The 13,685-nt window shown below is 36.1% G+C and overlaps 1 protein-coding gene across 6 annotated transcripts in view; it reads right to left on the reverse strand.

Annotated features, from left to right (window-relative positions):
• Positions 1–4,072: 4,072 nt before the first annotated feature.
• The window catches only part of LOC145672801 (uncharacterized), a 330,978-nt gene continuing 321,365 nt past the window's right edge, over positions 4,073–13,685 (reverse strand). For all 6 annotated transcript variants that reach the window (XR_014128666.1, XR_014128658.1, XR_014128660.1 and 3 more), the window contains exon 2: positions 4,073–4,494. Coding sequence is in view for 1 of the 6 variants with exons in the window: in XM_081741960.1 (XP_081598086.1) it covers positions 4,390–4,494 (105 nt within the window). In the remaining 5 variants the exon portion in view is untranslated. The remainder of the gene's footprint in view (positions 4,495–13,685) is intronic.

A 13,685-nucleotide genomic window follows, 5' to 3' on the forward strand; every position in this document is an offset into this window, starting at 1 on the left:
ACTAATTAAAACGTATATTACTCATTAAAGGTTCAATAATAAGACAATATAAAATATTTTTAACTGATGTATTTTCCAAAGATTTTCTTCATTTATCTTCTTATATTTGACAAAATTCCTTCTTTATAATTGAGAATACATCCACTATTAATGGTTTCTTTTCGTATTATATCAGAACTGCGTAGAAAAACATGTTTATACATGTCTGACTACAAAACTTAACAAGTTAAATGTTCAGGTCTGGCCATAAGGAAAAATGATATACGATACGAACTGTTGTCCGTATAAACATATACACGTTTATAAATGTTATACGGTACAGCGTTCATCTCTGGTGCATAGGGTCCTTGGTTCGATCCCAGCTGGTGTCAAGTGAGCTTTGTGGTGGACAAACACTGTTTGGTAGTTTTCTAGGGGTTCTCCCGTTTCCTTCTACTTTCTTCATTCCACCATTCCATTCGCCTTTAGCCTAGCCGGCATAATCATGAGACGTAAAGCTTAAAGATTTTTAAATTGTGCTTTGATTTTAAAATCTTTGTGTGGAGTATTGAACTGTATGGATCAGAAACATAGACATTACGTAAAAATGATTAAAAATGACTAGAATCTTTCGAAATGTGAGTGTGGAGAAGAATTGATAGAATAAGCTGGATCGAGCGGAAACTATGAGAGAGTGTTAGAAATGGTGGGGAAAAAAGAATAATTTTAGATATTATTAAGAGAAGGAAGAGAAACTAGTTGGGACATTGGATAAGAAGGAACTGTATCATGAGAGATGTGCTAGAGAGTATGGTGGCAGGAAAGAGAGGTTACGGGGTGACGACAAGATTAACGGAAGATAGTGGAGCACGGAAGATTCTCAGTTGTAGCAAGTGACCTACCAATAATGGCAGAATACTTATGATGATAATCAGGGGCGGATTCAGGACCGACTTCTGGGGGGGAAGGGCGGTGGGTTGTTATACTGCTACTTTTAAGGGCTCCAAACTTTGGGATGGGTTTTGTTTATATATATATATAAGAAAGTTTCCTCTTCTGGGGGGGCGATCGCTTGGATCGCCCCCTGGATCCACCCCTGATGATAATGATAATTAGCACTATTATAATAGTTTGTTTGACGCTGCTTATTCTTCCCTCACAGACCTTTCATCTCAATTTCATAAAAATGAGATCTGACGCCTAGTTTTATGCCTCACTATTATGTCCCGTACTAGAAGGAGACGGGTGACTAATGTAAGTAAACAACTATAAAGGAATGAGAATGTGGGAGAAAATGGGAGAACCCAGTGAGAACCCACGGTCACAATGTTATCCAATATAAACTCATGTGGCCTAGAATCAAACGAGGAACCCTAGCGCCAGAGATGAGATCTTTACCACTAATCCCGGCAAAACCTTTATTTCATCTTTTAAATGTTGTTGATATGCTCTACCAATCAATCTGTCAGTTTTCTTGTTAGATATAGCCAGGCTGATAATAAATATCAACAAAACTTGATTGATTATAGATATTGAAACTCCATCGATTATTAAAATATGTCACATACCTCCAGAAATCACCCTTTTGGTATGTAGGTGCATGAAACGTGAGTTCCATTGAAATCTTGAATTCATTTTTTTTTTCAGGATATTATCAATCATACTTTCTTCTCTCCTATCGCCGCTCGAAAGTAAAAAGGATCCAGGAAGCTAGCAAAAGTGACATTCAATTATTGAAACACAGTGCATGCAATTGAACTACTGATCCCTGTAGTTTGGTAACATCATTAAACATAACCATTTTTTTTGCAAGAAAATGGAAAACATCTTAATATCGCTAATATCGAAATATCGAAAAATGTCAATATATCGATCAGTAAAATTCTTAACTATCGATATTTCGATATATGAAAATATTGATCGAGTAATCGATGTGACGATATATCGCACAGCTCTAGTTGATAATGTCAAAAAATTATATTTGTCAAACGATAAGTAAATATTTATTTTTCCCTTTGAGCTCCTCCGTGGCTAAGCGGTTAGCGTACGCACCTTTGGCGCGGGAGTCCCGGGTTCGATTCCCGGCGGGAGCTCATGTGGTTCGGATTCCACGTTAATCAGTGGGTCCACGTCTCATATATCCTCGCTGCTGAAAGGGACGCTAAACTAAAATCAATCAATCAATTATTTTTCCCTTTAACTTAAAAAAAAAAAGAACAGGTAGATTCCAAAAGAGCCTAAGTCAATTTTTGTCAATTTTGAGATATTGGTTCTATTAAGTTCCATTTCAGCATCTCCGTATATTGAACAGGGTTTCATGTCGAAACTCCATTAACCAAATTAGTTGTAGGAAAAAGAAAACAGCGTTGTTTTCCAAAATGTCCTTAGACAACAGTATTCTCTGAAGTTATTTTCTGACTCATGCCTGCAAACACTTATAAAACTCTTGTTACAGATGATAATTTTACCGTTATCTTACGAAAAGTAGGCAATTACAATTTCTTTTATGTCCATTACTTTTCTTTCACAGAAATAGAATGATTGAAACACACACAAAAAATAGTATCCTGAAAAACTCACTTTTTTTTGACAGGCTCTTTTGGAATTGAGCTCTTCAATTATTAGGTTAGAAAATATTTTCTAAAAATTCTCATTATTATACGTAGAACGAATAAGCTGTATATACAATAATCAGCGGATATGGACAAATGTTGCGCATGCAATATTTTATATCTGTGCAGACAGAACTCTAGTTATAGATCTGTAACAGAAACCTCTGTCGTTCAATGTCCAGACATATTATCGTATGGATACTGTAAATAATACACAATTTCCATCCCTGGCTGCAACTATCCTCGTGGAGTAGATCGGAGCAAGCAACGTTTCTTCTTAAGAAGTGTGTTCTCAGGGCGTGGTTGGTCTTGTACCAAAAAGATTTACTACAAGCCTTCGGCGCCGACCGCTTTTGCTTGTTGTCGCAATGAGTTTGACCTCAGCTGACCTATGTTTGCTTCACTTGATGTTTCTTCGCATTGCAGAAAGAGAATTATTGTGCGGGTGGAACACATGAAGCAAGAAAAGAAAGAACGAAAGAAAACAAGCAAAAGAATGTGGATTAGTTTCTCGGAAGACCAAGTCACGGACATGATAAAGCTCAACTCATCTTTACACCACTTCAAACATACTACATATGTTAGAAAAAGAAAAGCAATCTTTTTTTTCCCCCAGAAGTTGCGCAAGATTTTCTGATTACGCCATTTACTCGTAATGATTCTTAACCGACTGTACACGAAGCTGTAGGGTATAATGAAACACACTGAAATTTGCTACTATTTAAATATTTATTTTTTTAAGTGCTGCTAAAGTTTGACTGTATTGCCTTAAGTGTATTGAAAGAAAAAAAGGTTTTGAGTATATTATTATTAAATTTGGAAGTCAATTTCCTAACCAAGCTCCTAGCGTAAGCGTCGCTAATCCTAAGAAATTAGTGCTCTCACACATATAAACATTACACATTGAGACAAACACACATTCATATGTACAAAAAGGTATGAGTTTTTAAAAGTTAAATTCACACATGACGTGCCATGGCTGTGCCGTTCTCATGCTATGTCCCAACAGGCTGCCTTGAAGAGAAACTAGCCCGGTCGTGATCCTTTCGGCTTTCTTCGGAGCACACGAAGCGGCACGAAGTTGACCAGAACCAAGAGAAATGGTGTAGAAATAAGTATTGGCATGGCAAGGTATGTGTGAATGTTCGCGGCCGTGGCACGGTATGCTATGTGTGAATTAACCTTAATGGAGAAGGGAAAGACGATTTGAAACAGCGTGGAGTGGACAAGACGTACTTCCCTCAATAATAATAGTATAGTGGTGTTAGAATATGATCCCCACGCTTGTTCTTATACTTCCACCGCTTTAAATCCCAGCCTGGCTCAATCTACTTGTTTACTATATCCTCGCTGACTCGGAGCATGAGTTAATGCTTTATGCAATTTAGTGCACACCCCTTAAGCTTCTCCAATTACTTACGGCTGTACGGCTTTTGCTTCTTGGCATGAGATAGGAACAGCCGAGTACTTTCAAGGGCATGAAGTCATCAGCAACCAATGACAAGCGTGCTGTCTTGTATTTTAGACATTAATACTACGTGATTTGGAGGACGGTTCATTCAGCGACACGACTATAGTTCAGTGATGGGTTTGTCTACGAGACAACAGTTGAATATCTTGTCTCAAATATATCGTCTTGGAAAGTGTGTAATTTTACAAAACTGTCTTTTGGTGAAGTTTCATTTCGCCACAGTTTTGGAAATTGAAAAATTTGAAGCAATTTATGTAGTTACTCTAGATAAATGTAGCCAATTTTTAAAAAATGAAATTTAATGAAACAACATTAATGCTTGCTCACTCACCTCCAAAAATGTTGCGCGAATCCTGGACACTGGTCACCACACCTGGTACATTTCTTTGTTGGATCATCTGTTCCTGGAGTCACACCAGTATTCATTCTTCTCTGTAATTAGAATGAAAACAAAAACAATTATTTAAAAAAAGCTGATCACATACAAGAAAATAACAATAAATATATTGAGAACATTACAAAATTGCATCACTAAATATATAAGAAGTAATACATATATATTTCCCATTATTAAGCAACCGTAGGTAGGTTGGACTGGATGTAACTTTTTTTTTTTTTTTTTTTACGAACCAAGGTTATCTGAGAGCCGAACTTAACAGCTTAATGGTGATTTGAATACCATGAGATACCATTGAGAATCGAACAAAACGTTGTGGCCACACATAGTGTAGTCGCTAAAGCTCTCGTCTTCGGTGCGAGCAGTCCCGGGTTCGATTCCCGGTGGGGACATTCAGTCGGAAAGGTGCAACAGTTTTTTCAGGCCAGCCATCCTGAATGAGGTTTTTCCTCGGTTTTCCTCATTCACACCAGGCAAATGCCGGAATGGTGCCAAGCATAATGGTTCCAGGTCACTTCCCTATTCCCTTCTTTCTCCCCAATTTCCCGGAAAGTTTGATCACTGAGGGACGTCAACCCTCATGTCTGTGACGGTCCACTTGGCCATAGATGCCGAAAGCCCAGAAATCTAATTTCAAATTCGAACAAAACGTCTCCCATATAGCCGCGACGGAGCACAAGCAAGTGTAAAGTACCGGTAAATGTTTTTGCTTCGCAATTGAGAGATACCTAGTTCGTTTTAGGTGGCTGACGATCCTAACAGTTTTACAGGGATTTCCTCTTTTATGATACTCCGTTCATTTGATAAACGGAATAAGCATGAAAAGAAAATAAAGTTATTCGTAAACCTTCGATTGCTTTATGCAGTGTAACCTAAAGAAAATTAATGATACAGGAAAGCGAATCAAGATGAAGAAATGAATATAGATGCTCGAGAATTCAACCACAAGCTCGGAAGCTCACAAAAGACACGCTTCCGGATTTACGTTCGATAGGATTCTCTTCTTTTAAATATTGAATCATCTTTAGACGTTTTGTAGTCAGTGGCGGTTTTAGCGGGTAGGACGGGTAGGCATGGGCCTACCCAAAAATTTTGAAAAATATATAAACACTAAAAGATACAATAAAGAGTAAATATATTTCCACTATTTATATTAATGGTAGATAATTATTTAACAAAAACATCAACCACTACTGTAAAAGTAATTTTCTACTGTCATTAATCAATCAAATGTATATATGTATCCATAAGCGAGGAAGCGGGCCTATCCAAAATTAAAATTCTAAAGTCGCCCCTGTTTGTAGTGATATTCCTCCTAACTCAGTATAGTGTAAAAAGCGAAATGACCAATAGTGAATGGAGAAAGAGTTTCCTTACATGGGTCTCTGCAAAATATATTCATCAACAAATACAGCCTGGATAAACACTGCGGAGAGAGTGTGCTCAGTGCAGAATAATAATAATAATAATAATAATAATAATAATAATAATAATAATGTCATAACTGACTGGTCATTAGCCGCAAACTAAGAAGCTTCAATATACCATGATTCTAAGCTAAGCTCTTATTCCTCTTGTTTTAGCAACCTTTAATTGTACTCTCTTACACTTCTCCATCTTTTTCCTGCCACCGTATCTGCGATCTCGCGTCACGCCCCTCAAGATGTAGTCTCTTCTCAGTTAGTGCCTCAGCCAGCTTTCCTTCCTTTTTATTTTCATTACGCCCCAAATCGTCGTCCCCTCTCCACTATCTATTTACAAGTATTAGAATGATACTGTGATATGTTTATGGTTAATTCCTTTCGAGAACGAGGTCCCGGAAACCACAACCTGTAGAAACGTGCCGATTTCGCAAGTCAATTCAAACTTGTGTGTATATTTGCGTTTTCACTGAAATTAACAACAACAACAACAAACCTTGCCCTTATTCTTTATGCAACGTTTTAGGGGTCATTTTGGCACCATAAAATTAACATTATCGCCAGGGTATTCTCCTTGTTAGGCAACCAGTAAAAGAGTTACGTAGAGCGGGTTGACAGACATTGCAGGCGCTTTGTTTTAATCTGAATGGCTAAACCTATTCCATGCTGGCAATTTCAAAGACCTGTAGAGGCACAATGAAGTGTGATTTGATACGAATTTGTAAGAAAAAATATTTTCATTTGACATCATTAATCAGTTGTCCAAGTTTGCTTACAAACTCACTCTATGTGTATGTTAAATTGCTACGTTTATATATGTTCGTCGATAGCAATTGACTCCCTTTATGAGTTCTGCCGTCCTTCGCTTGTGTCTGTAAAGGGACATGTGCAGATATAGTAAGGAAATGGAAATAAGATTCATACTCATATTAGAATGATGCACTGTGAAGACAGCGCAGGTTCATCTAGTTTCTAATTATTCCTCGTTAGTTTTCTGTTCGACGAAGTACTTCCCTCTATTCTTCTTCACGCCCACAATTCGAAACCTTTCTCTATTTTTGATCGCAGTACTCATTAATTCAAAAGGATCTGGAGAAAATGTTGTAAGTAGGACAACAAAAGTATGAGAACATTTATATGAAATTTTATGTTCGGAAAGTAAGGAGTAGCAATCCTGACTCTGGTACAGCGCATCATAAAATCCACAAACAAGCTTCGGTTTCCGTATCGATAAATCTTTTGGTTTCTTTAGTCATCTCATATATGTAGTTAATTCATTTTTATGCCCATATTCGAATCCATTTTTATTCCTTATATTGCTTACTTTAACTTTACATTTTGTTTGTTTTCAAATACAGTCTATTTTCAACGAACTTAAAAAGTTCGTTACTGAATTCTTTGTCTGTCTGTCTGTCTGCCTGTCTCTCTCTCTCTCTCTCTCTCTCTCTTTGTATGTGTGTGTGTGTGTGTGTGTGTGTGTGTGTGTGTGTGTGTCTGTGTGTCTGTCTGTGTCTGTCTCTTATTTGCGATTTTTTTTTTTTAATTTTGAGCTCTCAATTTGATAAAGCATCAAAAACTATTTGAGAACGTGATGGAATTTTTCGCATTACTCTTACCGTTCCCGAGTTATTGGCCAAAAAATGGCCGAATTCCGGAGATTTAAGGAGCCATACTATCTCAGAAACCATAAGTCATAGAGAGATCATACTGGTTAATCAATACCTAAGAGGATGGTGAATATTTTGGTACCAAATAGTAAGCATGGCCACTGGCCAAACCAGTGGCCAATGACCACCAGTTAATATTGGTATCAAAATGTTTACAATCCTCTGATGTATTGATCTCTATGACTTACCGTTCCAGAGATATTGGCCAAAAAATAGTTCCGATTTCGGGAGATTTAAGGAGCCATATCTCGTGAACCGTAAGTCATAGAGAGATCACATTCGTGTTGATCAATACTAAAAGGATGGTGAACATTTAGGTACCAAATAGTAGCCGGTGGTCACTGGCCAACTGGCCACCGTTCCCCAGACATTGGCCAAAAAGTTCGAATTTTGGGAGATTTAAGGAGCCACACCTCGGGAACCGCAAGTCATAGAGAGATGATATTTTGCGAATTTTTGCGACAAACACAAGAAGGAGGGGCTAAAAAGATTTACTTCTACATCTAGGAACAATCACAGTTATCCTTCCCGCTCCATCTCTCCATTATTTTAAAGTTCGTTCTGGTAATGCTCTTGGAGCATTCTCAACTGGTTTTAACTGCATATTTTGTTTTCAATTATTGCTCATTTTAACGCCTTTGTTTTCTTTTTGTCTTCAATTACCGCATATTTTATTTGTTTTCAGTTCTTGTCTATTTCAACTGAATAATTTTTGTTTGTATACAATTATTGCCTATTTTAACTGCATATTCTATTAAATTTTAACTAATGCATATTTTATTTTGTTTTTAATTTTTGCTTATTTTAACTGATATTTTGCTAATTTTTAATGACTTCCTTTTTGATTTTGACTACATACTTTGTTTGTTTTCACATGCCAAAACTCAAATCCGACCGATAAATGCTCGCGTAAAATACTGAGAAAGATGTCAGCTCATGAAAAAAATGAAAGGATATAAAAGAGGGAAAAAAAAAGAGAAAGGATTATACATACACGGTTAGTATAAAATATCACCGCGGTCGTAACACAAAACGACTGAGCATAAAAAAAAAAAAAATCCCGTAAGCCAAGGGAAGGTATATCACTTACTATATACTCTGTGGTCTTGTGACTTTCTTTACAACAAGATCTCGTTTTGCCCTGCTGAGCAAACCTTTTGTATACATAGATCCCTCCTGCTTCTCTCTTTCTCTCTACCTGTACCTGTTGTTGTGTGGAGATGAGATTGACATTATGACCTTTTCTCATGTTGTATAGTAAAGAGACCCGTTCCCAATGTCACATTTTAACCTTCGTCATGGGTTCCTGAGTACCATTCACTCTCATCCAAAACAGGCTTCCAATAGCTTCTATCTCTGCCTCCTCTTCTTTTAGTCTGAACCACTAATATATATATATATATATAACACACACGCAACGTATGTGATGACAAAAGTTGTTACCACAAAAGACCTGTTGACATAGAGAATAAAAAAGGACAGAAAAACTTTAAAAAAAGAAGAGAGAAATAAAGAACGCACGTGCCACATCGTCCAATAAAAAGCGTGTAAGTAGAATTCTATTTGTCGTTAAATTCTGAAATATTATTAGCGTTTAACTGGAATAATTTTCTCCAAAGTTAAATTCTACAATATTATCAGCGTTTAACTGAAATAATTTTCTCCAAAGATGAGTCATATACTTATTAATCTGTAGATCTTATGGAGTTGGGCAAAGTGACATGTAAGAGTGTAAAATCTCATGTGCCGGGACGCCTGCAAGATTTCTCCAAGAGCTGGTGGTAAGACTACACAAAAGCAGTAGCATACCATTAATTTTCGCAACGAGTTGATAGTATTGCTTCTTCTTCTTGTAAATTTCAATTATTAGAGTTAAAGCCCAATTCACGACTATATGCATGCATATATTGAGAGAGAGAGAGCCAGTTGAATGTCCTAGGATTACGCACCAAGGTTAAAGCCGATGGTGGTGATGAATTGGATGATAATGGTGAAATGAAGAAAATGGGAGGGAACGGAAGAACCTCAAGCATATGATGTTTGTCCACCACAAAGCCAACTTGGCGGAGTCTGCTCGAACCAGGGACCGTACGTGCTAGAGATGAGCACTTTATCTCGCGACCCCTATTTAAATATTTATTACGAAAATATCCATTTATAGTTTCTCGTAATAATAATATGACTTCGGTTTAACATGTTTTTTTTTATTTAGTTATTTTGAAATTATTTGTAGTCGAAGGTATCAATACTAAGGTAATTTAGCGTCTCTTTTAACGTGAAATCCCCATGTTTACATTCCACATATATGATAATTAAATATTGTATAATTTGTTATTAGAAACAATAAACAGTGCAAAATATTATATAGACATCCAGAACCTAATCAATGTCTGAAATAAAATGTAGAAGCTCTGTAATAATCAACATTTCTGGAATGAACATGTTGATATCTTAATATATCTCTTATTTACTTATTTTACATATACAGAGTATATCAAAAGTCCCCTAACATAGGGTAACTCTGTTATTATCAGAGTAACAACAAAACGTAACAGTGGAAACCTTCTCCAAATATGATGTTTTCAATCTACTGTGAAGGAATTTTTTAAATCGGACGAGTCGTTTAGACTGTACACTATTTATGCGCCCAATGTTAAATGAAAATGCAACGTTGCCATTTACCTGGACCCACAACAAGTGAAGGAAGTTATGAAGTTACTGTGAACTAACTGAACTAAGTTACTGTCTTTTACACTAACGTGTAGATGGCCAGACCCCATTTCAAACATGCCCTCACTCACCATACTCTTACAAAATTTATCCATTATTCGCCCTCCCCTTCCCCAGCCCCTCTATCAGTGGCAATGTTGCGTTTTCATTTAACATTGGACGCATAAAGAGTGCACAGCCTAAACAGTTCGTTCGATTCAAAAATGTCCTTCATTTTAGATAGAAAATATCATATTTGGAAACGCTTTTCCCTCTTACATTTTGTTGTAACTCTGATAATAACAGAAGTACCCTATGTCAGCGGACTTTTGAGACACCCTGTATAAAAAGACGAAAAAAAGAAGAAAGAAAACAGGTTTCACTTGAGAGAAATCAAAATGAAGCCTTATTCATTTTCCCTGGTATTTCTAAAGGGATCTCAGCGGAAAGAAGGATAAGGAAAATAAGTGGCACCACAGTCTGGATTTATGCCATGCTATTCCCTAGTTGATTTTAACTATACTGTTTTCTGTTCTTTCACAGTGCTTTCCACCGTTTGATCTTTTGAGATTAAGGCAATAGAATTGTGTTTATGGAGAAAACAATTTAGCAAGCTAATGTGTACCAACTAGAAGGGAGTATACAAACTTCGCTAACTGTGCATATCCACAGTTCACGTGTCATCCTGTAATTCTACGAACTGACGTTCTTAACTAAGCAGTAACAACTCGCATAAAACAATGAGTAATTACCTTCTTTAAGTTACAAAATTTAAAAAAGCCTTAACGAATCAGCTCAACTGCTACATGCTTCGTTCTTAGTGACAGAATCACATTTCTGATGGCTCAGCAAAAAACACATCTGTTTTCTCAAGCACACAGACATACACAATAGATCATTAGAAGTAAACACCTGGTTTGAGTTTCTTTGTTATAGTGATTAAAAAAATAAAAACAATCATTTTCTTGAAACTAAGTCTTGCTTATAAGCACGATTCAACATGATATTTCAGAGATTATATTCAAACATAAGGCGTGGTTAAACGGCAAGTATGAAGATAAGCCATTACATGCGGAACGGTTTGTTTAACCTCTACTTTTTATTATCAGGAACACGCAAATGGGACTTAAAATATTTTAATGTTACGTTATTCCACTCTTGAACGAAAGTGAATTCTTGAATTCTGTCTTCAGCAATTCTGTCTACATCGATTATGTCAGTCGAGTTTGTTTATGGAGTCAATCCATTAACATATTAACGGAAAACGGCTACTTTAACGGTATCTACCTACACTCCATATCCAATGCATGTAAAAGAAAGTTTAATTCTATTTTTAGCAATAGATAGGTACAGCGATTATCTCAGCCGAGTTTGTTAAAGGAGTCAATCCATTAACATATTAACGGAAAACGGTATTTTAACGGTGTCTACCTACACTCCATATCCAATGCATATTAAAGAAAGTTTAATTCTATTTTTAGCAATAGATAGGTACATCGATTATCTCAGTCGAGTTTTTTTTATGGAGTCAATCCATTAACATATTAACGGAAAACGGCTACTTTAACGGTATCTACCTACACTCCATATCCAATGCATGTAAAAGAAAGTTTAATTCTATTTTTAGCAATAGATAGGTACAGCGATTATCTCAGCCGAGTTTGTTAAAGGAGTCAATCCATTAACATATTAACGGAAAACGGTATTTTAACGGTGTCTACCTACACTCCATATCCAATGCATATTAAAGAAAGTTTAATTCTATTTTTAGCAATAGATAGGTACAGCGATTATCTCAGCCGAGTTTTTTTTATGGAGTCAATCCATTAACATATTAACGGAAAACGGCTACTTTAACGGTATCTACCTACACTCCATATCCAATGCATGTAAAAGAAAGTTTAATTCTATTTTTAGCAATAGATAGGTACAGCGATTATCTCAGCCGAGTTTGTTAAAGGAGTCAATCCATTAACATATTAACGGAAAACGGTATTTTAACGGTGTCTACCTACACTCCATATCCAATGCATATTAAAGAAAGTTTAATTCTATTTTTAGCAATAGATAGGTACAGCGATTATCTCAGCCGAGTTTTTTTATGGAGTCAATCCATTAACATATTAACGGAAAACGGCTACTTTAACGGTATCTACCTACACTCCATATCCAATGCATGTAAAAGAAAGTTTAATTCTATTTTTAGCAATAGATAGGTACAGCGATTATCTCAGCCGAGTTTGTTAAAGGAGTCAATCCATTAACATATTAACGGAAAACGGTATTTTAACGGTGTCTACCTACACTCCATATCCAATGCATATTAAAGAAAGTTTAATTCTATTTTTAGCAATAGATAGGTACAGCGATTATCTCAGCCGAGTTTTTTTTATGGAGTCAATCCATTAACATATTAACGGAAAACGGCTACTTTAACGGTATCTACCTACACTCCATATCCAATGCATGTAAAAGAAAGTTTAATTCTATTTTTAGCAATAGATAGGTACAGCGATTATCTCAGCCGAGTTTGTTAAAGGAGTCAATCCATTAACATATTAACGGAAAACGGTATTTTAACGGTGTCTACCTACACTCCATATCCAATGCATATTAAAGAAAGTTTAATTCTATTTTTAGCAATAGATAGGTACAGCGATTATCTCAGCCGAGTTTTTTTATGGAGTCAATCCATTAACATATTAACGGAAAACGGCTACTTTAACGGTATCTACCTACACTCCATATCCAATGCATGTAAAAGAAAGTTTAATTCTATTTTTAGCAATAGATAGGTACAGCGATTATCTCAGCCGAGTTTGTTAAAGGAGTCAATCCATTAACATATTAACGGAAAACGGTATTTTAACGGTGTCTACCTACACTCCATATCCAATGCATATTAAAGAAAGTTTAATTCTATTTTTAGCAATAGATAGGTACAGCGATTATCTCAGCCGAGTTTGTTAAAGGAGTCAATCCATTAACATATTAACGGAAAACGGTATTTTAACGGTGTCTACCTACACTCCATATCCAATGCATGTAAAAGAAAGTTTAATTCTATTTTTAGCAATAGATAGGTACAGCGATTATCTCAGCCGAGTTTGTTTATGGAGTCAATCCATTAACATATTAACGGAAAACGGCTACTTTAACGGTATCTACCTACACTCCATATCCAATGCATGTAAAAGAAAGTTTAATTCTATTTTTAGCAATAGATAGGTACAGCGATTATCTCAGCCGAGTTTTTTTTATGGAGTCAATCCATTAACATATTAACGGAAAACGGCTACTTTAACGGTATCTACCTACACTCCATATCCAATGCATGTAAAAGAAAGTTTAATTCTATTTTTAGCAATAGATAGGTACAGCGATTATCTCAGTCGAGTTTTTTTTATGGAGTCAATCCATTAACATATT

This window comes from Thermobia domestica, chromosome 16, assembly GCF_964235325.1.
Source record: "Thermobia domestica chromosome 16, izTheDome1.hap1.1, whole genome shotgun sequence".
Classification (NCBI taxonomy): domain Eukaryota; kingdom Metazoa; phylum Arthropoda; class Insecta; order Zygentoma; family Lepismatidae; genus Thermobia; species Thermobia domestica.